This window comes from Piliocolobus tephrosceles, chromosome 13, assembly GCF_002776525.5.
Source record: "Piliocolobus tephrosceles isolate RC106 chromosome 13, ASM277652v3, whole genome shotgun sequence".
In the NCBI taxonomy this organism is placed as follows: domain Eukaryota; kingdom Metazoa; phylum Chordata; class Mammalia; order Primates; family Cercopithecidae; genus Piliocolobus; species Piliocolobus tephrosceles.
Window position 1 is genome coordinate 12,170,939 of NC_045446.1, and position 25,317 is coordinate 12,196,255.

General features: G+C 55.7%; 1 protein-coding gene across 3 annotated transcripts in view; it reads left to right on the plus strand.

Annotated features, from left to right (window-relative positions):
• The first annotated feature begins 93 nt into the window (after positions 1 to 93).
• The window catches only part of SYT7 (synaptotagmin 7), a 65,341-nt gene continuing 40,117 nt past the window's right edge, over positions 94 to 25,317 (plus strand). For all 3 annotated transcript variants that reach the window (XM_023189485.1, XM_023189484.1, XM_023189486.1), the window contains exons 1-2: positions 94 to 168; positions 24,757 to 24,860. In XM_023189485.1, coding sequence (XP_023045253.1) covers positions 138 to 168; positions 24,757 to 24,860 — 135 coding nt within the window. In that variant the 5' untranslated portion in view covers positions 94 to 137. The remainder of the gene's footprint in view (positions 169 to 24,756; positions 24,861 to 25,317) is intronic.

Consider the following 25,317-nt stretch of genomic DNA (forward strand, 5'->3'; position numbering starts at 1 on the left):
CGGTGCAGCCCGCGCGGCCCCCGCCCTCGGACCCGCCCCCGGGGGTCGCCCGGCCCCATGCCCAGCGGCGGCGGCGGAGCAGCGCGAGGCCGCGGGCGGCTCTGAGGAGCCCGGAGGGAACCGGCGACGAGGGGACCATGTACCGGGACCTGGAGGCGGCCAGCCCAGGTAAGCGCGGCCCCGGCGGGCTGGGGCGCCCCGCACCGGCGGGCAGGACGGCGGCAGCGCCGGACACCGTCTCGGAGCCCCAGCCTGGGGCTGCTGTCCGCTTGGAGCCGCACGGGTTCCCCCAGGGGTCATCCCAGCCCCGGGGGCGCGGGCTTGAGCGGCAGCGGCTTGGACCCTGGTCCCCCGCAGTCCAGACACTGCCAGGCTGGATGTCCGGGACCGGCTTCGCAGTGTCCCCACAAGGACCTACCCCCCACCCCCCAGCAGCCCAAGGACAACGTGTGTGGCGGAGCAAGGAGCCGCTGCCCCTGTGGGAGCCGGGCAGTGCCCTCAGAGACACCCATGGCTCCCCAGCACCGGTGCCCCGGGGGTGCCGGCGCTGGCGGACCCCAGGGCGAGGATCCCGGCAGGTCTTGGCCAAGGTTGTGGGCACAGGGGAGCGGAGTGGCATCACAGTGCCAACTGTGAATTGAGAGGGTGCCAGGGGGCAAGTGGGAATCTGGTGCGGCAGCCGGGCAGGGAGGCTCTGGGGGGTGGGGAACCGCAGGGGCGTTGATGGGGGAGACGGGGTGCCTGAAGGGAAAGAGAGCAGGGGCTCTTGAGAATGGGGCTGCCAAGAGAATGTTCTCCTAGGCTTGGGGAGGGGGAAGCAAACAACCCCAAACTCTCTCACATCCTGGGGGAGAGGGCCGAACTCCTTTGCCTTCTGCTTCGCCCGCCAGGGGAGTGGCCTGGGAGCCCACTGTCTGCTTGGTATCCTCTAAGCCAAAGCCAAAGAATCTTCCCGTCTTCCTCGGAAATTGCTCTGCCATTTCCTCCTTGGCTCCCGATGCCTCCTCACCCAGTGCCCACCTGTAGGAAGGTCCCCTGCAGCTCCTGCCCAGGCTCCATCCCCGCTCCCACCTGGGGTGCTCCACCCAGTCCCAGCACCCCCAGTCTGCCAGTTCTGGCATCAGGGTCTGTTTCTGGGCTTCTCTCTGATGCTAAAAGCATAACTCCCCAGCCCAGGACGTGCTCCCAAATGCAGAGCCTCCAGGCTCCCTGCTGCCAGCCTCCTGGGGGTGGCGGTGCTGTGGGGAAGGAACAGCTCCAAGACCCTGCACAGAAGGAGCCTGCAGCCCTGAGGCTCCTGAAGGCAGTCCAGTGGGTGCTGGCTTTGCCCACTCTTGCCCCAGCCCCACATTTGCTCTTTCCCCTCTAGGGGCAGCCTCAGCCTGTCTCTGCCTCCTGAGGAATCTGCTCCCACCCCCCCTCAAGTCTTTTCAGCCTAGTCGATATTGAGGACGACCCACTGGGCGCCAGACTTGCCCTCGCTCAGCACTTGGATATGAGGGTGATTCAGTCTCCTCTGGAACCTTGCGCCCTTCTGTGAATGTCCTCTAGGTGAGGGCTGAAGGGGCATTGCCTGTGGAGAGCCCTCCCCTCATCTGTCTGGACCCAGGTCACCTACCCTGGCATCTTCCTCCAAGATGCCACCAGCTTCCAGCACATGGCCCATGGCAGGAACGTTCTCTTGCTCAGCTCACCTTCTCAGAAGCCAGTAGCTTAGTTCAGAAGCCAGCTCTGGGGTATGAGGATAGAAGATAGGGAAACAGTAAGGACACTCTCTGTCCCCTCGCCCACCAGGCTGGCAGCCTCCCCTCTGTCCTGTTAGGGCGCTAGCCTGGGGCCATGCCCTCATCCCCTCTCCCTCCTCTTCCCTCCCATGCCTGGGCACCGTGACATCACCACTCCTTCAAGCACCTCTGCCCTCGCCACGGAGGCCAGCTTGACGTGCTTGGCATCTTCTAGGCAAAGGGTCTGGAGTCCAGTGCCATCCCTGGTGTGCTGGCAGCCCCCAACTCTTCCCTCACCCCCTTCTTGAATGCGCCTCTCTGGCTGCAGTTGGGACCTGTCTTGCCCACCCTAGTTGCAGCTGCAGGACCCACCAGTGCCTGTGGTGGGGCAGCTGTGACCGGGAAAGGGATTGGCCTGAGGCTGACTGCTCTCTGGTGTGGGCATTAGGCTGGGTGGGGTCAGACATAGGCTGGAGAGGGCAGAGTCTGCCTTTGAGCCTAGTCGTCTGGGGTCCTTGAGGAGTCAGAGAGATCTCATTCTGGCCTCTGCTCTCTGGCATCCCTGCCCACCTTCGTAGGCCCTATAGTTCCAAGTCAGATTCCCCTTCTCCCCAGTTCCCCCAAGGTTCCCCAGACTCAGCTCCCCAAGCCAGGGCTCTGTGTCCCCCATTTCTGCCCCCCCCAATCTTCCCTTGGCTGGTACTGGTTGGGACTGAGATATGCAAATTGATTTCTGTGTAACTCAGGCCACCCCTCCCCTCCCCTCTGGTCCCCCAGGGGCCAGTGCCCTTATATCCTCTCATCCCACTCTCAGGAACACCTGCGGCCCAATCCTTTAAAAAAAAAAAAAATCTGTCCTCTCCTGCTCCCCTTTGCCTCACGCTGGTTCCGGAGGATCCCTGTGGTACTCCCTCCCTCATTCCGCTTACTGTGCAGGTCCCCGCAGGGCTCAGCTACTGCTAGGACCTTACCTGACAGGTGCGGTTCTCTCCCTACTTGGGCCCCAGGCCCCCAGGCCCTTGGCTCCCTGATCTATTGTGAATGAAGAAAAGGGACTGTGGGCAATAATCAGAGTCCAGTGAAGAACCCAGACCAACCCCCTCCCATGCACACCCAAGCTCCAGCTCCACACTCTGCCCAGCTTCCCTAGGCCATACCTGCAGCCTCCCTTCTGCCCCCTCCTAGACTTCAGGGCCTCTCTCTGCCCTCAGCCTTCGCCCTCTGGTTCAACCTGAAGTCCCTGTGTCTCTCGGACTGCTTGTCCCCAGACCAGGCGGGCCCCAGCAGGCCTGCAGGGGTCAGCGTTGCAGTGGGCAGGCAGGACAGCAGCAGGAAAAGAGAGAGGGAGGGAGAGGTGACCTTGCAGTGAGCTGGTGAGCAAGGCCAGAGAGGGAACCACTAGGACAGAGGTTAGGTCCTGAAGGCTGCCTGCCTTGCCCCCAGCCCTCTGTGAGCTTGTCCCTGGGGGCAGTAATGCTTGAAGCCTTCTTTTGTCCCACCTGTTAGTGGGCTCTGTTCCCTGCAGGGCAGGGGGCCTTGGCACAGCAGGCCGCCTCTCTCAAGGCGAAGGATCCACGAGATTGTCCAGGCCAACCCTCCACTCACTGGGCACAAGTTAGGGGAAGAGGCTGATGGCGGGTGAAGGAGGTACAGAAGTTAGGGGTGTGGCTGAAAGGGCAGATCAAGGGTGTGTCCTGAGGACCACCTGGGTTAGAGGCCAGGGCTGGAGCGTGGGAAGGTCAAAGGAAGCCTGACTGTGTCCACCTATTTCACCAACAGCCTCTCTCCTCCCACCTACCTCCCCAAAGCCCGCCCCAGCGGCACACGCCCGGGCCTCCTAGCCTGCATCCTCGGCTTGGGTCAGAGTCCAGACTGGAGATCAAATGCCCTCCCCACAGGCCAGGACACAGTGGAGGACCTGAGGCTGGGCAAGTCTAAAACTCAGAGGTGACGAGGATGGTTTCAATGGGGCATGGGCCAGGGCAGCCAGTGCCCCCAAGCTGTTGTGTTATCGTGGAGACAGGCCCCCTCCTTGGCCCTGGTTCACACTGTTCTGTGGCCTTGCAGGGAAGCTTGATCAACAAGCTGCCCACTTGAGGGCTGGGGGATAGTGGGCAGGGAGACAGCCCCAGAGCCCCTCCTCACACTGGGGAGGGCGTTAGAGCAGGCTGGATTGAGGTGGGAACATACAGGCCAGTAGGTGACAGGTAAGGGGACAGCTGGAAGGTAGGGCAATAGGTGGGTGCTGGGTGAGCAAAGACAGGTCCTGGGCAGCTGGGTTCTGCTCCTGGCTGACCTCAAGCTCAGGCTTAAGGGGCATTGAGGGCAACATGGAGTGCCCGTGGGGTCTGTCCCCTTGTTATACCCTCTAGCCCGGCCATTGCAGGATGTTGTGTGGGACAGGCAGAGGAGCCGTATATGGTTCCCTCCCCCCCCCGAGTCCCCCCCCCCCGCCCCCCCCCCCCCCCCCCCATTCTCTCAGGGACTTTGAATCCTTATTGAATCTGATCGACCATTTTTGTTTTCAATAACTGGTTCCCCCAGGGCAGTGAGGCCAAGAACAGCAGGGAGAGGAGCTGGGAGGGGTCACATGGGGGCGGGAGGCCCAGTCCTGAGCTGACCCCCAGCTGGAGAATGAATTGGCTTGATGGCTCCTCAGAGCACTGTGGCATCCCAGGTAGGCATGGGCAGCCCTGCATAGAGCTAGTCCTATAGTGCTCCACGGACAGTGCCCGGCAGGTGGCATATGTGGCCGAGAGGTCAACTTTCTCTTGTCAGGGCAGTGACTGGTCTGGCCAGGTGCCGGCATCAGCCGGTGCCAGGCCCAGCCCCGGTGCCTGCCTGCCTTGCCAGGGAACCCCAGCTGGTGATGCCAGGCGAATTCTGTTAGTTCCATGGGCATGGAGGTCCCTGACCTTCCAGGCAGCAGGGGCAGCGCTGCTGGGCCCTATCCAACTAGTGTCTAGAGGGCAGAGCTTTGGTCTCACCCAGCAGAATTCCCCAAGGGCTGGAACAGAGTTGGCAGACAGCATGGGACCTGTGGAAGGGGCTGGACTGTGCCCAGAGCTTGCGCCTGGAATTCCAGGTCCAGTTGGTTGGAAGGTGGGCGGGTGCATCCGACCTGCTCTGGGCGGTCTCTGCAGCCTCCACCTGGAAGGCCCCCTTGGGATAGAATGGACCAGGAGCTGAGGTATTGTGAGCTGGAACCCCTGCAAAGCTGCATGTTTGGGGAATTGGTATCTTCATGTGATTGAGCCCACGCGTGGAAGGGGAGGGCGGAGCCGGGGGGAGAGGCGCTGTCTGTGTGTGTACCTAGTGCGTGTGCCGGTAGCAGCTGGATGGCCATAATATCTGCATTCATCTGAGTGCCAGGACCGCTGTAAACAGCAGCTAATGAGTGTATTTGTAGCAAGGTGCGTTGAGGTGCGTGGGGAGCTATGACGGAAAGCTTTACAGGAGGGCCCCTCCCCAGGCCCTGTACCTGGCCAGGCAGGGCCTGTGTGCCAGGGACCCTGCCTACCCCCTGCCACACCCTCCCACCTGCTGGTGTGGCCACGAAGTCCTGGTCTGCAGGGAGCAGGGCCTTACCTGGCTGTATGGCATACATGGGTGTGGACAGGAGTGATCATGGGAGCTTTCATGTGTACAGATACAAGCGTTTCCATGACGGTGTGGGGCTGTTAGCATGTGTGTATGTGTCTGGGTCAAACGGAGATCACCTGTGTGTTTGTGACTAGGTCTGTTTATGTGCATGTGTGTGTGCACTGCTTCCCCAGGCCCTAAGAGGAGGGCTGCCCATCGTCTCTGTAGTGACCCTGATAGTGACAAACCCTGATAGTGACAAAACAAAAGATGCTGGTAAAACAGGCATGTGCTGCTGGCTCTGCTCCTTCAGTGCCCTTCCTGGAGTACAGAAGGCTGGGGGCTTCCATGGCTGACCGAAGGAGAAAGGGGGGTGACTGTTCTGCCCATTAGAGGAGACAGGAGGGAGAGGTGTGAGCTCCAGCCCCAGTGGGCTCCCATAGTTGCTGCTTGCATCACAGACTGGGGAGAACCTGGGGGCTAGAGAGCCCTCTGGTTCTAGAACCCCCAGAAGCCCCAGGAATGAGAGAGGAACGGTGCCTACCTGTTAGTCCTAGCTGGTTGGTGGAGCATGCACCCTGCCACCAGCCAGGGTAGGCTGGCATGAGGGGTCGGAGGCAGAAGGGGTGCCTGCGTGAGGCTCTGCATGAGGGGAGTGGAGGAGAGAGCGTGCGGCTAATGTGTCCAATTAAATTACTTCAAACCCTGCCGCTGCAGCTGTTCCCGGCGGGGCCCTGGGTACAAATTGGATCCGTCTCATTACCATGGGGTGGTGTCAGCGGGGCCAGAGAGCGGCGGCCAGCATGGCCGGCACATAGCAGGCCCTGTCCCGCTCTGCCGGGCCTGGGCCCAGGTCGGCCCCCTCAAGCATTTGCTTGCTCCAGCACCCCTCAGAGGAAGTGCCCCGGGTCCAGATACTGGGGCTCCCCGCACACTATCCAAGGATGAGGGTCAGGGATGGCAGCCAAGGGACCCTTGGAAACACTTTCTCCAGGAATGGGGGTTTTGTGCTTTGCAGAGGGACCAGCTTAAGGAATTCCCCCTCTCAGGTCACCAAACACATCCTGTGTCCTCCCCTGATAATAACAATAGCATGATAATAGCAAGCCTTGTGGAGCGCTCAGTATGTGCTGAGCACTTTACATATGTGCCTCCAGGGACAGCTTGCTTGAGCTAGGGCTCTAGGGTCAAACAGCTATTGATTTTGAATCCTGGCAGAGACACTTGCTGCCGTGTCTCTGGAGCAGGTCAGTCCACCTCTCTGGGCTTGGGTTTCATCTTCTGTTAAATGGGTATGATGATGGTTCTTACCTCCCAGGTGGTTGGAGGATGAGGTGAGATAAGGCAGAAAAAGTATTTAGCAGTGAGCATAGTAAACACTCATCCAGAGGCAGCTGTTCTCAAAATTGTCCTGTACCAAGCAATTGATGTGTGGGATGAGGGTTCTGGATCCTCCAAGGAGGACATGCCTGCTACGTCCATGGTGGAGGAGTTGGGGAGGGCTTCATGGAGGCAGTGTCAAGAGACATGTGTGCTCACTATGTGCCAGGTGCTGTTCTAAGCACATAACATACGTTAGCCCCTCCGTCCTCAGAACCACCTTGGGAAGTGCGAACTTGCAGTTAGAAGTAGGTCTGGGATTCCAGCCACGAGCCAGACCTAAGGGTGTGAGCTTCAGATACAGGGCCTTGAGTCCTGAAGGAAGAATAAGAGCTTTGCCATGTGAGCGAGCAGAGGTGAGGCAGTCGGTGAGGTGGGGACAGCACATGCAATGGCTCAGAGGTTTGAGGGATGTTGGCCAGTTGAGGCAGCAGTGAGTGCTTGAGCATGGCCAGAAGGGAGACCTTTGGGGGCACAATAGCAGGAAGTGAGGCTTGGGAAGGTAGGTTGGTCCAGATTATGAAGGGGTTGGCATTTTGAAAGAGCAAAACTGAAATTCTTTTAAAAAGTAAGGCATTTGGAGAGCCATGGATGGCTTTTGAGCAGGTCTCTATAAAGAACTTTGACAGCACGGTAGTGTGGAGGGTGGGAAGTCGGGAGGCAGGCGGATAGATGGAGCCAGAGTCTCAGCAATTAACATATCTGCCCCTACCTCTGCCGGGAGATCTGCAGTGTCCAGCCAGCCTGGGCTCTGCCCTTGGAAAGCTTGCGGCAGATTATAGGCAGTCGGGGGGTAACCAGGTGCAGGTGGGCGTGAATGAACACCCTGAGAGGGCTTCCCAGGTGCTTGGGGTATCAGAGACAGCCTCCCAGCAGGGGATATAGAGCCAAAATGGGCAGGCCCAGGGCCCTGTGGACACAGTTAGTCCTCTTGAGGATTTGTTCTGTACCCACATAACCCTCCCAGGCATCAGGGCCAGGCCTGGGAGGGGCCACACATCTCCTGCTCCAGCTGCCAGGCCTGAGCTCCAGAGCCCCACCAAAGCCAACCTGTCTCCATGGCAACTAGACGGGCCACCCCCCCTCTCCATGCCCACGGCCCCTGGCACAGGGGCCCATCCACAGCAGGGCCTGAGTATGTCTTCCCACTTCCCTTAGGGGTCATCCCAAGGCAAACGCCCTCACACAGAGGTGCTGGCAGCACACATGCATGTTGGCATTTGGATACGTGTGCACACATGATGTGTGTGTGTGTATGTGTGTGTCCTGCAGCAGGAAGCAGGGAGGTGGGGACTGTCTGTGTTGACTACCCACCTTAGCGGGAGATTTGTTCCCCCTGAGTGGGGGGTCAGATAGGTGCCAAGGACCCTGATGCCAGGATGAACTGTGGGCTCCTGTCTTGGAGATTGGGATGAGAAAGGCAGCCCAGAGAAGGGGCAGCTAGGAGAAATGGAAGGTTAGGGAAAGCCACAAGGGAGAGGCTCCCTGTGGTGCCTGGTGGGTCCACAGACCACCTTGTTCTTTCCATTCATCATGTCATGTCATCTTCACAGCAGTCTTGCAAGGGAGATATCCAATTCACTGTGGTGCAGATGAGGAAACAGAGACTCAGAGAGGTTGAGTGTCTTGCCTGGGTCACTCAGTAGAGCGGGAATAAGATTGCAAGTTGGCCTCACTCCAAAGCCTGGGTCTTAACCACTGGGCTACGTTGCCTGGTGCCTCCTTATCCTACTAGGCTCTGAGCCAGCCCGTCTCTCAGCCTGTCTCTCAGAAGGGAGCACTACGAGTTGGTACTGGCTGCAGAGCTGGACTCAAAGGGTGTCCCAGTGCCTCTTCTAATGCTAGGGTATCCCCTAAAGCCTTTGTTCTTCCTGGAATGGCAGGGAGTCTCCTTCCCACCCTGTCTCCATTCTCTCTACTGGCAAGGTGGAGGGATCCTCTCACTCATGGGGGAGGCTCTCAGGAGAAGGGGAGGAACCCCTCTCTCCCTCCTTGGCACCTGCCAGCCCTGGAGGAGCCTGATGAATTGTCTGTGTGCCCCCCCCAACCTCATTCCTCCCTCTTCAGCCCCCGCCTGGTTGGGGAGGTGCGAAGGGAGTGATTTCACAGCCTGTCAGCTGAGGCCTAAAAATACCCAGAACTCTAAGATGCTTGGGCAGGGGGAGGAGAGAGCAGGGACCAGGGATAGGGTGGTGAAGGGTGCGATGGTAACTTGGCCAGAGGAGCCCAGGTGGCACCACAGTCCTGCTCAGGAGTGATGGGAGACCCTCTGTCCCCAGGGTCCCCATCTGACCCCATATCTGGCAATGACCGGGGGGGCCAGTGTCTCGAGAGTCTTGAGAGCTCAGCTCTGGCACTCAGACCTAAGGGAGGGCTTAGTCTCAGATAGGAGCCATTGTGGACCCGAGGCCCCCTGGAGCCTCCAGTTGATGCCTCTCTCTCCCTCTCCACCCCCAGGTTGGCTGGCATCTTTGGGCCGTGGGAGCCAGGCTGTGCCTGAGTCTGCTTCCTTCCTGGAGAAGGTGCCCGCTTCTGCTAGGGGAGAGGCGTGAGGAAGGCAGTGTGGATGGGGGTGCCGGCAGGTGCGGGATGTGACGTGCCAGCCACCCAGGCACTAGAAGGAAGCAGAGGAGAAGGGGTGTGGTGGCCCACGTCACTGCCACATGGCTGTGCGCTGCAGCATGGCACATGGCCCCACAAGTCAACCAGTGCTCAGAGACAGGAACACGTGTGTATGTGTGTGTGTGCATGGACCTGCTAGAGTCGGCTTGTTTTGGTGCTGGGATGCTTGTGGACATGTGTGACCCAGCCTGGCTACTTCAGGTAGAAATTAGGTGAAGGCACAGGAGTGGGTGTGGGAGCATGAGCTAACATACCTCACTTCATGCAGATGCATGACTGTCTGTGTGCTTCCCACGTGGAAACACGATGGTAGGTGTGTCTGTGCAGAGGCACACGGGCACACGTCTGTGGGGCGCCAAGCAGGGGCTGAGAGGGTCCTTAGGGAAAGAATGCAGAGTGGCGGCAGGGGTATAGGGACTCTGTTTCAAAAGTAATGAGGCTCAAATCCTAGACGTGCCATGTGCTGACTTGCTTTGTGGCCCTGGGCAACTGACTTAACCTTTCAGTGCTTCATTTCCCACCTGTAAAACGGAGGGACTAATAGCACCCTCATGGGGCTGTTGGGAAAATTCAGTGAGTTAGTATCTGTAAACCACCTAGAACTGTGCCTGTCACAGAGTTAGCACCATGTACTTAGTAGTTCTTCTTATTATCTTGTCCTACGCTTTGATGGTACAGGTGGGAATATGAAGGCCCACAGAGGGACAATGACCTGTCCAAAGTCACATAGTAAGTTAGTGGCAGAACTAAGACTAAAAACCAGACTCTAACGCCTTAAGACAGGGCTTGTTCAAGTCGTGGACCTCATGGATTGCAGTCCTACTGGATGGAGTGTGGGGCTTAGATTGTGCCAGGGCTGTTCTGGGACCTTGGGAACTCAGGGACCTGCACATCTTCAGATAATGTTGAGGGGTCTTCAGGGCAGTGGCCTCAAAATGACCAGCTGCATGAGTCAGAACCATGCTACTGGCTAGCTGTGTGGACTTGGCCGGGTCACCCAACCCTGCTGTGTCTCAGTTTTTTTCCCTATAATGGAATAGTAGTGATACATACTTTATAGCGTTGTTGGAATCAAATGAGATCCTGCATGTAATGTCTTAAGTGGCTGGCACACTGTACCTAGTAAGTGCTCAATAATGTTTGTTACAATTATAACCATCTCACCCTATGCTCCATAAATGTGATTTCCTTTGGTTCCCTTCCAGCCCCTGGCCACCCTCACTCCCTTCTGCCTGCCACCCCACACTCCAGAGAGCTTTGATCAGGACTGACTTGCTGGCAGCCATGACTTGTCTTTGTCTCCTGTTGTTGCCCTTTGCCCAGAAGGGAACAGGACCCACCAGTAGGACTTAGCCCCTGAGCCCTCTGCATCTGGCCTCATCACTCACTTGACCTTGGACAGGCACCGTTTCCTCTCCGTGCCTTGATCCTCCCTCTGAAAGTGGAGAGGCTGGACACAGCCCCAGAAGCTCCTGGTTGTGTTGCTGTGTGGCCCAGGAGGGCCCCTGGCTCGGCCTACTTGAGGGGGTGGCAGGTTGGCAGGGAGGGAGGTCAGCTGGCTGCCCCGGGTGAGTGGAGCATCTGGGGCCTGAGCCGGCTGGTGGCCTGCCATCATGCCCGCCCGCACCTGTGGCTGCGTAGGAGGGTGTGCAGGCCCGGCTGGCTGGGCACTGACATTGGGGGAAGCTCAAGGACAATGACGTAGAGAAAGCCCTTCTTGGGGCTCTGGGAGCTGCCACTCCAAGCTGTCCTCCCCTGCTCTCCTCCCCCTTCTCCCTGGGGTTTTCCTTCAGCAATTCCTCCTTCCTCCCTGTCCTTCCTCTCCCCTTCCCCTTCCTGGAGGCTTCCAGTATCTCTCCCTCTGCCTCTGCGCCTTCTGTAATCTTGACCATTTTCTGGTGCACCTTCTCACTTCCTCTCCCTCCATAGAGGGGAGATTGCTACCCCTTCCTGTCTCTCTGGTTCCTGAGATTCCTCCTTTCTTCCTTTGATGTGTCCCCATTTTTCTGGCTCCTCCTGGCTCCCTCTGCTGCCCCAGAGCCCAGGTCTCTCTCACTTACTCTGCATGGGCATGTCCAGGCTCCTTCCAGCTTTTTGTTCCCTTGCTCTCTCCCACTTCAGAGTCCCTCCCTCCCCAGAATCCCTGCCTCCCTTCTTCCAGTTCTGTGGCGCTCTTTGCTCCTCCACCAGCATCCCCTGCCCTGACAGGACCCTGACCCAGGCAGTTTCTGTGGCTGGAGCTGCTACCCAGTACCTCCACAACCCCCCTGCCCTCTGTGAGTTGAGAAAAGGGTCAGTCCAGGGCCCAGGGACTGGCAGCCCTGCCTCCTAATTAGCAGGAGGTAATTGCCTGGAAAAAAAAAAATTCATTTAGAATGAGACTCCGAGACTCCAAGTTAAAGCTGAGCCAACCAATGGACCCCACGGAGGAGGAGAGGGGAAGCAGCCCAGGTCCTGGCCTCAGGAAGCCCCTCAGGAGATGAAAGCCCCTATGACTCCCTGCCTGGCTTGTCCCCAGCACCCCAGCCTTAGGGAAGTGGGAAGAGTGCACTGGACTGAGTGTCCCATCGTCTTTGCCTGAGTTCTGGTTCCACTGCTCACTGTGTGACTTGGGGCAAGCCATTTATTCCTTTGAGCCATACTTTTCTCTCCTATAAAATCAGAGCAGGGCTATCCTTGCCCACTTCACCCCTCAGGATCATGAGGGTCAATTCAGACAGTGGCTCTGAAAGCACTTGGCAGGCTGTAAAGTGCTACAGAGTGCAAGGTGTTACTCTCTTCCTCCACGTGGCTCTCAGCCAAGAGGTGAGGATGGTGGGGGGCTGCAGTGGTCTTGGAAAAGCCTGAGGGATAGTTTGGCCTCTAGGACATGGAAGGATGGTGTGGTAGATCCAGCTGAATGGCAAGAGTAAGGGCAGACGGATGCACTCTCCCATGCCCGTCTCAGCAACTCGCTGGCTGCGGCAGCCTGAGTGGTCACCTCCCTTTCTGATCCTTACTTTCCTGCTCTGTAGGAGGCTGAGCATGATGCTCCCTCCTGGGGAGGCAGGGTGGCTGGAAGGCTAAATGAGATCATGTTTGCAGAGCTCTTAGCACAGTGCTTGGCATACAGTAAGTGCTCAATAAATGATACATATGTCTCATTTAGCTATGTCTACTGTAATTAAGGGCTATTATTTTGACTCCAGAGAAGCTGTGGTTTTGGGTGCTATCTTCAGGTGGTATTATTTGTTTTGCTTTTTGTTTTTGGAAGGGGGAGAATCTCTACAACCCAGTAAGGTTCATATCAAGCAGTCCCTAGAAACACCAAGCAGATCTGCCTCTCAAAGAGCCCCCACCTGTAGGGTGGGGGAACAGGAGTGGACTGCAGTTACGGCATTCTCCTGCAACCTCACTTTTTCCTGGGGTGGGGGGGTGTGGGCAAAGTTCTTGTTTGGATGGGGGAGAGGTGTGGAGCCTCTGCTGGGGAAGGCCTTTGTGTTCATCTTGGCGGAACTGGCCCTGCCACAGAGGAAAGGTTGGTGTTTGTTTAAACAAGCCTTCCCCACCCACCTTGGAGGAGGGAGCAGGAAGTTTTGCCTACCCCAGGTCTGCCCACCTGGGTTGAGCCTGCACTGTGACCCGGGCAGCCCCAAGGCGGCCAGGACGCAGACAGACTGGAGTGTGCGGGTGTCGGGCAACGCTGCAAGCTCTGAGCGCCAGATTGCCCCGGGAGTGGTGAGGGGGCGGCGGGGGCCGGAGAACCGTCTGCCGCTGCTTCCCCGCCGGCCCAGGCCGCCGCTGGGGACCGTCTGTGCGCCCGCCGGGGTGCAGTGCCCGCGTCAGCCACCAGGAGGCAGTGCGGCGGGCCCCGGGAGGGAATGGGGCGTGGTATTTACCACGTTCGTGGGGCGGCCCTTTTTGTCCTGAGTCAGGACTGGGGTCTTCAGCATCCGAGGACTTAACTCGAGGAAAGGGGGCTCTTGTCGCTGGTTGCTGCCATAGCTTCAGCTGAGGGTTGATCAGGGAGGCACTGGCAGAGGAAGGCGGAATCACTATGCACAGTCTCTCGGATCCTGCTCGCTGGGAGCTGCGCAAAGGGCGACCTGGAAGAGGGCGCAGCCCCAGGACTGAGTTCTGTTTCAGCACCAAGGACAAGGAGCCGCGTGGCCGACAGCTGTTTCAGCACAGGGGACAGCTCTCGGGGGGCGGGACGCCCTATGGCTCCATCCTAATATTTGCCGTGTAAATGATACCCCTGAATATGATAGAACGGCATCTCGTAGAGGGACTCTCAGACCCTGCATTCCAGCCAGGAGGCTTAGGACGAGAGAGTTGAGTGAGTAGCCTAAGGTCACACAACTGGCAAGTGACAGAACGGGATTCAGATCTCCAGTGGTCTCTCTCTGTCCGTCTCTCCCGCCCCTGGATTCCCACTAGTTATCTCTGTCCTGAAACCTCTCTGGAAGCTTCACATTATGTTGCATCCCCCAAGAGCCCTCGAGCTGGCAAAGATTAAGTGTACTTCCCTTCCCAACCATAAGCCCTGGCCATGGATTTGAATCCCAGGATGGAAGATTTCTAGCCCCGGTGGCCTTCACAGCTCCAAGCCTCAGGTGGGAGGGCATTCGGGCAGGTGGCCCGTGAGGAAGCCTATGACTTGGGGAGATAAAGTTGAGTCATCAGCCTGAGGAGCTTTTAAGTGCTCTGAGATTCTCAAATGAAACATAGCATACAGTTCCAACCCCAGCTTCTCTGCAGCGTGTATTATTAATAACAATAAGATGCTGATTTAGGCCAAGGCACAACAATGCATTATTCATAGGAGTAACTAGTGGTCAAGGCCCACACTTAATCATCACACGTCCCTGGTCCTGCCTCTGCTCCACATTCCCGGCGAAGAGGCCCCCCCGCCTCCAGTCTGAACCCCACCTTTCTTGGACTCCGGATGCTCTGACGGACGTGATCATTTTCACAGCTGCTCAGGTGGCTCATCAGCTTTGGGATCAAGGTGGGTGGGGAGGGTGTCAGGTTCCGAGCTAACTCCTGGCTAGCCACTCTTCAGCCTGGGCTCCCAGTTCAGAGCTGGCACCTGGCCCTTTCCATCCTGAATGGCTTTGGCCCTGATGATTTCTGGGCTTAGCAGCTCTCTGGGGTCTACAGATGGCCAGTCTCCCCTTCCCCCTCTTTTGAGGCTGAATACTGAAGCCAGATGCACCAGGCCTCCCTAGGCCAGGAATTGTGGGAGGTAGGAGTGGCTGTGGTGAGGTGAAGTGAGGGGGTCACTGAGCAGAAGATACCATCACCTCCATTAAATTCAATAATGCATGTGAAACCCTCGGTAAACTGTGGAACACTTTATAAACTGCTCTGCACTGTACAGATATGAGCCATTATTACCAAGGCCATGTGTCGACTGGAAGAGAGAGAAGAGGTAGGGAAGGTGTGCACAAGGTCCTCATAGCTTACCAGGCCTCGCTCTCTGATGAGGAGTAGGTGTGCTTGTGGATCCCGACATGTCCTCGTCCAATTTCTTGCTGGAACGGCTGCTGGCCCATCCAGATAATCCTTCATTTGCTGTTTACTCACTTGGCACCTCCTCTGCATTCTAAACCGTCTGCATCCAGCCGGCCTCTGCGGCCCCTGCCAGCGCACTCTCCCTAGCTCACTCACACATTATCTGTTTTTATTACAGTCAAGGTTGAGGGAGCTTGCTCGTGCTGAGCCCCTATTTTCAGCTACTTGTAACTTTCCAAAACAATTCCCCTTGGGCTTCCTCTTTTGCTAGCCTAGTTCCCACCCTGGGTGAAGCCCGCGGGGTTGTGGGCACCTCCACAACTTTCCAAAGGACACTCAGAGAATGTCCAGAGGGCATGGGGTGGGGGTAGGTCCAAGGCCCAGCTTTCCTGGGAAATAAGTGCTGGTCGTTCTCCCCTCCTTCTTCTTTTTTCCTTCTCGCCTATCTCAATTTCTTTGTCCTCTTGCAAGAGAAGAGCTGGCGCTGTTCCCAAGGTGGGTGGCCTGGAAGGGGGAGTCTTACAGTGGAAAGAGGTCAGGAAATTCTGCAAGATGGCAAGACCTGGAGTTTTGCCTGATTGTCTGGGGTGCAGGGTTTAGCTCACTGGCTTTCTGTTCCTTTCTCCCCAACTCTGCCTCTTTCTGGCTTTCTTGTGTGTGTTGGGTTGAGAGGAGGGAGGGAAGCAGGATAGGCACCAAAAATGTCCCCCTTCCCATGCCCGGATCACCCTGGAGCTGGTAAGCTCTGCCCACTTGTAAATGCCTGCCATCTTCCCCCATTTCCATCTGCTCAGCATGCGCATGGAGGGTGCTTCCTATGGAAACCTATGACTCCAGCTTTCACTGTTTCCCACCTTGAACGTCATCGGGAGCCACCAAAAGATGGGGGTGGGGAAGTGCTGGGCCTTGACGTGTATTGCAGAATCAGGTGGGAGGAGGCAGGCTCAGGATGGGGACAGGCTGGCAGATGTAGCCCCAACCACCCCCAGCAGCATTTCTGCTTTATCTCCAGAGTAGTGGTTGCACCCTGATGAGTACCAGAGACAGAGCCCTGGGCAAGTCCTCGGGACACCCCATTTTCCTCCTCTTCCCGCTCCTAGACCGTCCAGTGCCAGACACCCAACCCCCAACCTGTCCTGGGACCCTGAGGCCAGCTGAGCCTTTATCTATTGAGGGTGCTTCTCTGAGGCCAATGCCTGGGCCAGTGGAGGAGGGGAAGGAGCCCCAGGACATGTGTGTGTGTCAGAGGAGTCTCTGAAGTACCTGGGGTAATTTGGGCATGGCTCTAACTGGTAACATTCTTGGGAGAGTAGGAGCCCTTTCCCTGACTGCTGTTTGTGTCCGCTCAGGTTCTTTCTTCTTTTCTGTCTATTCTCAGAGTGTCTTATTTCAAGGCATGGCTCCCCTAGAGTGGAACAAGAGTAAGAGCCACAGGGTTTGAGGTCTTAGAGACCTCCAATCTAATCCTGGCTTTACCTCTCTTCTGCTGTGTGTTACTGGGCAAGCACTTAACCCTCCTGAACCTCAGTTTCCTTCTTTGTAAAATGGGCGTAAGAGTATTTACCCTCAGAGGGGTGCTGAGGTCTACGGACATGATTCAATGCCAAGCATACGTTAGTTACTTTGATGAAAGACACTTGGGAAGGAGAGCAGTGGCCTGGGACCTGTGAATGCCTGTAAGAGCCTCCAGGAGCAGAAGCAGTCTAGGTCAGGAGGGCTTGTGGGTGATGGAGCAACCCTGGAAGGGCTGGGTGTGGGGAGTGTGCATGTCACCATCTGAGAGTGTGAGCACACATGAATTCTCGGGGAAAGAGCCTATAGGCACAGATTCCCAGTAGGTCCAGCAGCCTCTCTGCACCTTGACCTAGGCTACATGCTGTGGGAGACCCTGAGCAATTGGGAGACAGGATATTATCCTGTTGCCCCTGCTTGTGGGGGTCACGTCTATCCCCAAGAAAAGGAGGTTGACAAATGGATCCATTAATTCAAGTTTGGAGAAGGAAGAGACTGCTAGGAATGCCTGTCATTGGGGAGGGCTTCTTGGAGGAGGTGGGCTTGTGTGAGACCTTGAATGATTTCATGAATTTGTTTAGCAATTACTTATCCAACTTCTCCTGTGTACCAGACTTTGGTCTTCAAAGATGCGTGAGCTGGGGGTCTCAATCCTCTAAGTGTGCCCAGTTGGGGAAGGACATAGAAAGAGCTAATTATTAACCCAAAATAGTTCATTGTCATAGTTACCAGGGAGGCAGAAAGAACTGTAGGAGGGGAGACCATCTTTGTCGAGTCGCTTTGAAGATAGAGAAGGAAAGGCATTCCAGGAAGAAGGAACAGCCTAGGCAAAGCGTCATAAGTGTGACAAGGGTTGGCCTGCTTGTGGGAAAGAGGAAAGTGTGGCTAGGTTGTACAGTCTAGCACATTACAGAATGCCATCACATTCGTCAGCTCAAAGGGAGGTCACTGTGGCTGGGTAGGAAAGGATGGGCTCAAGCACCTATTATTCCCCATGCCTTAGTTTCTTCCCCTGTGAAATGGAGATAATAATGGTCCGAGGTTGTGGAGATGGTTCATGTAAACTTCATGGCGCAGTATCTGCCACACTGTGTGCACTCAACTAATGTTAGCTATTATTTGATGGTGACAGCACCCCAGCAGGGAAGGCCAGGAGTTATAATCATCATTTGAAGGTAAAGTGTTCAGGCCCAGCATGGGCCTTGCCCTGGGTAACGTAGTTGGCCAGGGGCAGAGCTGGGGCGTGAACCCAGGTCATCTGCCTCCAAGTCTACAATATATCCCACCTCTCTGCCTCAGAAGGACAGACAGAATCTGAGTAGACAAGTGATGGCAAATTCATGGGAAGAGAATTCCAGGCTAGAGGAAGTACGTGAATGCCTAGAGTTCGTGAATGGCAGAGCTGGCTGGGCATCTGCTTGTGGCCACGGCCATGGGTGTGTGTGCATGTGTGCATGGGTGTCTGTGCCAGGGTGAGTCTCTGTGGCTCATGTCTGTGGCCTGTGTGCATGTGCCCACTGCTCCTGCGGCCCCCCTCCCGTTCCCCTCTGGGCAGCTGGTGAGCTTGCCCTCAGAAAGCCATTCCCTCTCCTGCAGCTCCCCAGGGCATCCCAGCAGCCAGCAGCCCTGTTTGATTCTGTTTCATCCATAAATCATGTCTTGCTGAGGAGATGAGAAGCAGTTGGGAGTCAGGGCTGAGCCCTGGTAAGGGACTGGGTTGGGTCGGCAGTTCACACCTGAGGCCCAGCCTGGCTTCCACCCGTCACCCCTGACCCCATGTCCCCATGCCTTAGCCCTACCTCTTCCATACCGTAGGTGCTCACTGATACTTGCTTTGGTCAAGCCCTGCAGGTCCTGGGAGGGGTCAGTGGTGCACAAAATTGAGTAGGATGTGACCTCTGACCTCTGCCATCCTGTGGAGAAAACTAGAGTGTATCCAGTCCAGTATTTCATTCAACACCATTGAGTGCCAACTCCGTGCCCCAGATATCTCTAATCCAGGGCACGATGTGATAATGCTATGATAATAGCTAGCATTTAGTGCCTACTTATTCCGTGTCAGGCACTGTGCTGAGTGCGTTGTACATGCTAATTCCTTTAAACCTCACCATAGTCCTATGAGACTATGCTATTATTAACCCTCATTTACAGACGGGGAAACCAAGGCACACAGCATTTTGGTTACATGGCTTGGAAGAATCAGAGCCAGAATTTGAGCCTGAGCAATCTGACTTCAGAGGCCTGGTACTAATCACTATACTCTAAAAGAAGAATGTAGGCCCAGTATGCTGGGAACTCAGAAGCAGGAGAAATTAATTCCCACTGGGCAGACTAAGGGAGGCTTCCTGGAGGAGGTCTTTTCTTCTGGGCCTAAAAAAATCAGGATTTTGTCAGGCAAAGTTGAACATGCGGAAAGAACAGAAGGGGTCCTGGTGTGTGTGTGTGTGTGTGTGTGTGTGTGTGTGTACACGCGTGCACACACCTGCTTGTAAAAGAGAGCTCTCAACTCATCACTGCAGCCTCTCCCATCTCTTCTCTTCCATCTTATTTGGGTGACAAATGAGATAACATACAAGCATTGAACATTCAACAAATATTTGCTGAGCACCTCCTGTGTGTCAGACACCAACCTTGTCATAGAGGATACTGGAGTGAGCAAAGCAGATACAGCCCCCCTTTCTTTGTGGACCCTGTAGTGTGGTATATAGTAGGTGCTTAATAAATAGTAGCACCTATTATTATCTTTGTTCCTGGAGGCCTGGGATTCTTCCTCCTTCATTCTTTCAATAAGCATTTATTGAGCACCTATTATATGCTCCACCGTTGGTACTGGGAATACAGTGGTGAATAGGAGACCAAGCCCTGCTCTCATGGCACTGAGATGCTAGAAGGGAAGGCTGTGCATGGGCATCTTGTCCACCCTCAGAGGCAGGCCACTTCCTGGGGTACACAGAACTTACCCTGCGATCTCCTTGGGGGGTGGCATGGCCAGGGGCATAGGCTGTGCCCACAGGACCCAGCAAAGCACACAGGACTCAGTTAGACCCTTCATCCTGAGCTGTAGTCAGCTGATATGCCCACCACAGGCCTGGGCAGAGGTGCAGCAGCCTGCCCCAGCTCATACCTCACTCCCAAGACACTCCCCGCCCCGGCATTGGACCCAGGAGGTCTGGCTCTGCCTAGCTCCTGGTTCACCCTGCCTCCCGGGTTCCCTGATGTTGCCTGTCTGCCCTTGTCTATGCTGTACCTTACCCCCTGGGACCCAGGATGTCTCCTCTGCCCAAGGATAGGTTGTGGCACTCAGCCCTGTCAAAAGGCTGACTAGGGCTGCAATATTTTCTTTCCCCCAGTGTTAATATGCTGACAGTAAGGGGACTTGAAACCATGCATGTCATCTGAGGAGGGGTTAGAGGGCTGGGGCGGCTTTGCCTGGAGAAGACTGAAGGGGACATTAGAACTGTCGGCAAGGATTTGGAGGCCTGTCATGTGGTAGAGGCAGCCGGCTCGCTCCTGGCAGCTCCGGAGGGCAGGCTCAGGACCAGCAGGGAAGTTTCTAGGGAGACAGATTCAGTTCTGCGAGAGGCACAGCAGCCCTCCCTAACAATGCCCGTCCAGGAAGGACCTGCTTCCTGCCTTCTGCTCCCTGCGGAAGCTCCCTGTCACCAACAGGGCTGCCCGTGGGCTTTGTGCATCCCTGGGGCCTGACCTCATGACTTTCAAGGTTCCTTCCAGCTGGAGACACGGTGACTCCATACGCAGGAAATGGTTCACTCTAGCTGGTAGGCAAGAACACGCTTGTACCCCTTGATGGCGACATCTCCCTTAGGATCTCCTTAGGATGTCAGCATGCTGGCCGAGGACATCAAGTCACTTTTATTCACAACATCAATGCAATTTGCAGTGGCAAGTGTTTGTTTTCACCCTGCCTTTGAGGGCTGTCCGAGGGAGGCTGAAGGGTCTGGGGAATCTGTGGGGGCTGCACCAGCTGCCTGGAAGATGACAGCAGCCACTCACACTATAGGGGACCCTGGGGTCACTCATCCAGAGGAGTTCAACTTTCCTTAGCAACACAACCCCTTCTCCAAATGGAATTTTCTGCAAAAACTCAAGAGCACAGAAGGAAACAGTGCTACTGTGACTGAAGAGGGCTTGAGGGATCACAGCCTTATCTGCTCAGCCTCCACTCCCCAGAGCCCCAGAGAGACTCCAGGCAACCCTAGAGGTTCCAAAGAGTGCACCTTGAAAACTAACCATGTACCTCTGTAGTTGGTGTGATGTCAAAGCAAAGAGTATAGAATCCAAGTCAGACTGCCTCAGTTCAAACCCTGGCTTTGAACTTGGACATGGTATTTGACCTCTCTGTTCCTCAGTTTCACCATCTGTAAAATGGGGACGACTCATAATGCTTATCTCTGTTGTCGTTGTGACTGCATGTGGAGCACCTGGAATACCTGGCTTGTCCTCTGAAGGGGAAGGGTCAGGGTCAGCTCTTCCCCAGATGAAAGCACTGATATCCAAGAGTCGAGTGTCTTGCCTGCCACACGGCCAGTTAGCAGCTGGACTAGGGTCTCAGCCTAGTTCTCCTAGACCCCAAGCCTGGGGCTCATTCTGCCATGCCCACAGAATGCTAATTGCTTAAGATGGGTGTTCTTTTGGGTTTCTGGGGGCCTTTCAGAGTGTGCCCACTGGACTCGGATTGACAGGCTTCTGTCCCTAGGGACTCTCTGACCTGCAGCAGGGGTTGAGGATTAGTTTTTGAGAAGGATCCTGTTTGACAAAAAAAGGAGGGAGCTCCAGGAAGGTGACCCCTTAGAGAATTCCCTGTGGCAAAGAGGTATATGGGGGAGGGGGAAGTGTGGAGAGGGCACCAGAGCAGAGGAGCCTACCTGGAGTGTGGCCATGACCTCCAGCTGCTCCCTACTGTAGCTACCAGATCATGAGCTTGTGAAACACCCCTCTGATCCCATCCTTCCCCTGCTCAAAAGCCTACCATGGCTCCTGTGGTCTACAGAACAAAACAAGCCCCTCAGCTGGATAGACAAGCCCCTTCCCCGTCAGGCCCTCCTTTCCTTCCAGGCTGGTCTCCCTGAATTCACTCCCCATACCCTAAGTCTGGCTCCTCAAACAATGTGCCTAACACTTTTCCCACCTCCACGCCTTTTCCTCTGCCTGGAATATCCTACTTTCGCCTCACTTCCATCTTCAGACTACGCCAAACACCACCTCTTCAGGATGTCCTTCCCAGATAGCTCACTTGTCCCGCAAGATTGATAAAGTCCTCATTTGTGCTCCCAGGGTCCTTTGTTTATGCCTGAGATAAAACAAACACCAACAACCATACTAATGGTACCCATCTATTGAGTGCTAACAGCAACCCTGTGGGAGACACTGAGTGGTTAAGATACTTGTCCAAAGTCACACAGCTGTTAAGAGGTAGAGGTGTGGCTGGGCGCAATGGCTCATGCCTGTAATCCCAGTACTTTGGGAGGCCGAGGCGGGTGGATCACCTGAGGTCAGGAGTTCAAGACCAGCCTGGCCAATGTGGTGAAATCCCTTATCTACTAAAAATACAAAAAATTAACCGGACGTGGTGGTGGGTGCCTGTTATCCCAGCTATTCGGGAGGCTGAGGCAGGAGAATCGCTTGAACCCTGGAGGTGTAGGTTGCAGTGAGCTGAGATCACGCCATTGCACTCCACCCTGGGTGAAAAGAGCAGAACTCCGTCTCAACAAAAAAAGGCGAGGTGGTACTCACACTTGGGTCTTTTTCTCAGGTCTTTTGGAGTCTGGGGCCCGCTGGCTGGGTGTCCTGTGTTTGATGGTTCTAGAGCACCTAGCATGCTAGGAGATAACTTTTTTTTTTTTTTTTGAGACGGAGTCTCGCTGTATCGCCCAGGCTGGAGTGCAATGGGGCAATCTCAGCTCACTGCAAACTCCGCCTCCTGGGTTCACGCCATTCTCCTGCCTCAGCCTCCTGAGTAGCTGGGACTACAGGTGCCCGCCACCGTGCCCGGCTAATTTGTGTGTGTGTGTGTGTGTGTGTATTTTTAGTAGATATGGGGTTTCACTGTGTTAGCCAGGATGGTCTTGATCTCCTGACCTCGTGATCCGCCAGCCTTGGCCTCCCAAAGTGCTGGGATTACAGGCATGAGCTACCACGCCCGGCCGAGATAACTTAATTCTAACTTGTCTTCCCCGTTGGAGTGGTAGTTCCCTGTGGGCAGGGCCTGTCCCCCCACAAACACACACCCTCATAATGTATATATATATGTGTGTGTGTGAATATATATATATATATATATTTTTTTTTTTTTTTTTTTAGACAGAGTCTTGCTCTGTTGCCCAGGCTGGAGTGCTGTGGTGCAATCTGGGCTCACTAAAACCTCTGCCTCCCTCCAATCCCCATGTCAGAGTTCAAGCTAATTGATTCTCATGCCTCAGCCTCCTAAGCAGCTGGGACTACAGGCATACGTCACCATGCCCAGCTAATTTTTTGTATTTTTAGTAGAGATGGGGTTTCACCATGTTGGCCTCAAATTCTTGACCTTAAGTGACCTGCCTGCCTCTGGCTCCCAAAGTGCTGGCATTACAGGCGTGAGCCACCATGCCCACTCATAATATATTCTTAATAGATAGTTGCTGAGGAAAGCTCAGCATAAGAATGGAGTTTACTTTATTTCAAAGTGAGTTAAACAAAGGAAAGTGTGGGCTCACTTGCTTTCAGCCCACATAGCTTCCCTAGCCCTTCCAGTGGGGCTGGGCAGGTTCCATGGGGAGAGCTGGGAAACAGATCTCATGTCCAGAAGGCACCTTTGCCCATCCCTTCCCTGGAGGCCTGGCCATGGGCCGTGGGGCTGTGATGGAGTGCCCTGCTCCTATTCTCCCTCAGAAGCTTGGAGATCAGAGTCCTAGTTCTCTTATTTGACCTGAGAACTTTGACAAATGTGGCCCCTCCAGCCTTGCAGAGCTGTGCTCCTCAGCCCAGGAGAGGGAGGGGCAGGACCTTGGTGTCTGCAGGTTGTCCAGGTCAGAGCTTATGGGTGCCCTGGGCCCTGAGGTTGAAAATGAACTGGGTGCAGGGGCTTCCAGGGGGTTAAGGCTGCAGACTTGGTACAGGAGGAGGCTGGATTTGCCTGGCAGGTGGACAGGTGGGAGCCTCACAAGGGTGGCCTTTCCCCACAACTAGGAGGCTCAGGAAGTCAGGAAGGGAGAGGTGGGGCCCAAAGAGGGTTCTAGTAGAGCAGGTAGAGAAAGGACTGCCCAGGATGCTGGAGTGGAGGAGGGAGGGAGCCCAGAGGCCCCTGAGAGTTGATGAGAGTCATCCCTGAGGGTGACTGCTGGGCCCTCCTCCACCAGGCTCCATGGCCAAGTAAGAGAGACTGGGAGAGGAAGAAAGGCAGAAGCTAAAACCGCAGGAACCAGGACCAGACAGATATCGTCAACTCTTAATTACCACTATCACTGGCACCAAAAAGCCCACGCAGGCTCCTCTGTAAATAAACAGCATCTCCTTGGCTTTAGGACACATCCTAGCACACACAACAGATTTACAGCGCATGTGTGATCTATGCAGGTCTCCACTCACTGCCCCACATGAGAATTTTTCCTCCAGGTTTTTGCCTTCCTTTCATTTGGTTTGGGCTATTGTTTACAATCACCCGTGAGGAGGGTGGGGGAGGAGGTCTGATCTGCATTTACAGAGGAAGAAACTAAGTGCTTCTGTGACTGGTGGAAGCCACACAGCCTGGGAAGGGGTGGGATTCGGACAGAGGCCTGAGATTTTCCTTCCAGGACAGGTCTCATCTTTGGCAAGGGTGTCAAGGTTTCCACTCCTGAAGTTTATGGCCCCTTGGCACTTGGGATGAGAGCATTTAGGAATTACAGATGGGCTGTAGCCATGGTGTTGCGGGGGTGTGGGAGCTCGGGGGATAGGGATGTGCAGAGGCCAGTGGGTGGGCTTCCAGACCAAAGAAAGCTGGGCCAAAGGGGGCAACAGCTGGCCAGAGGGTTCCAGAGATTCCTTTGACTACACACATGGCTGGTGAATCTTGGGAAACAAGACGACTGGCTAGTGCCCATGAGGCAGATGTCTTCAGAGGGGCTGTCAGAGCTAATAAGGACCCTTTGGACAAATTTGACTGGAGTTGCGACTCAGAGTGTGTGTGTCGTGATCCCATGGACTCACACAGGGTCCATGCAGGGAGAGACAGAGAAAGATGCCAACTGGCACAGTTTCCCCATTTTACAGATGAGAAAACTGAGGCACACAGAGAGAAACTACCCAAGTTCATCAAGCAAGGCAGAACTGGGAGTAGAACCTGGGTTCAGAGCTCCCGGTGAAGGAGCCAGATGGAAGGGTAGGGTGGTTGTTCTGGAGGGCTCTGGGCTGAGGGAAGATGACCCTGGCCAATGAGGGTCTGACCTGTACCTGTCCTCCCCAGGGGCGCCCTCGCGCGACGTCCTGCTGGTCTCTGCCATCATCACCGTCAGCCTTAGCGTCACTGTCGTCCTCTGCGGCCTCTGCCACTGGTGTCAGCGCAAACTGGTGAGGCTCCTGAGGGCCCCTTGGAGGGCGGTGCCTGGCCCTGCACACTGCCCCCCCACAATTACAAGGTCGGGAATTTTCCTAAGGGTGCACACAGGTGACTCACCTGTCCACAGTCAGGGGCACTTCCATAGAAATTCAGACCACATGCACACGCATGCATGCACGCACACCCTGCGTTTACCGGGATCTCGGCCCTATACTTCTGTGTATATGCCCAAAGCCATGTATTTAGGGACATATTCAGGGACAGACTTAGGACGCACAGGCATTCGCACGCGAGCAGCTACACACACACACACACACACACACACACACACACACACACGCCCTGCCTTCCGCATAAAGCACCGCAGGCACACACGCGCAGACTGAGAATCGAGCCCCCAGTCTAAGCGCCGCGCCCCCTCCCCTCCGCCCGCTCCCCCCATGGGCGTGGCGGAGCCGGTGGCCAATG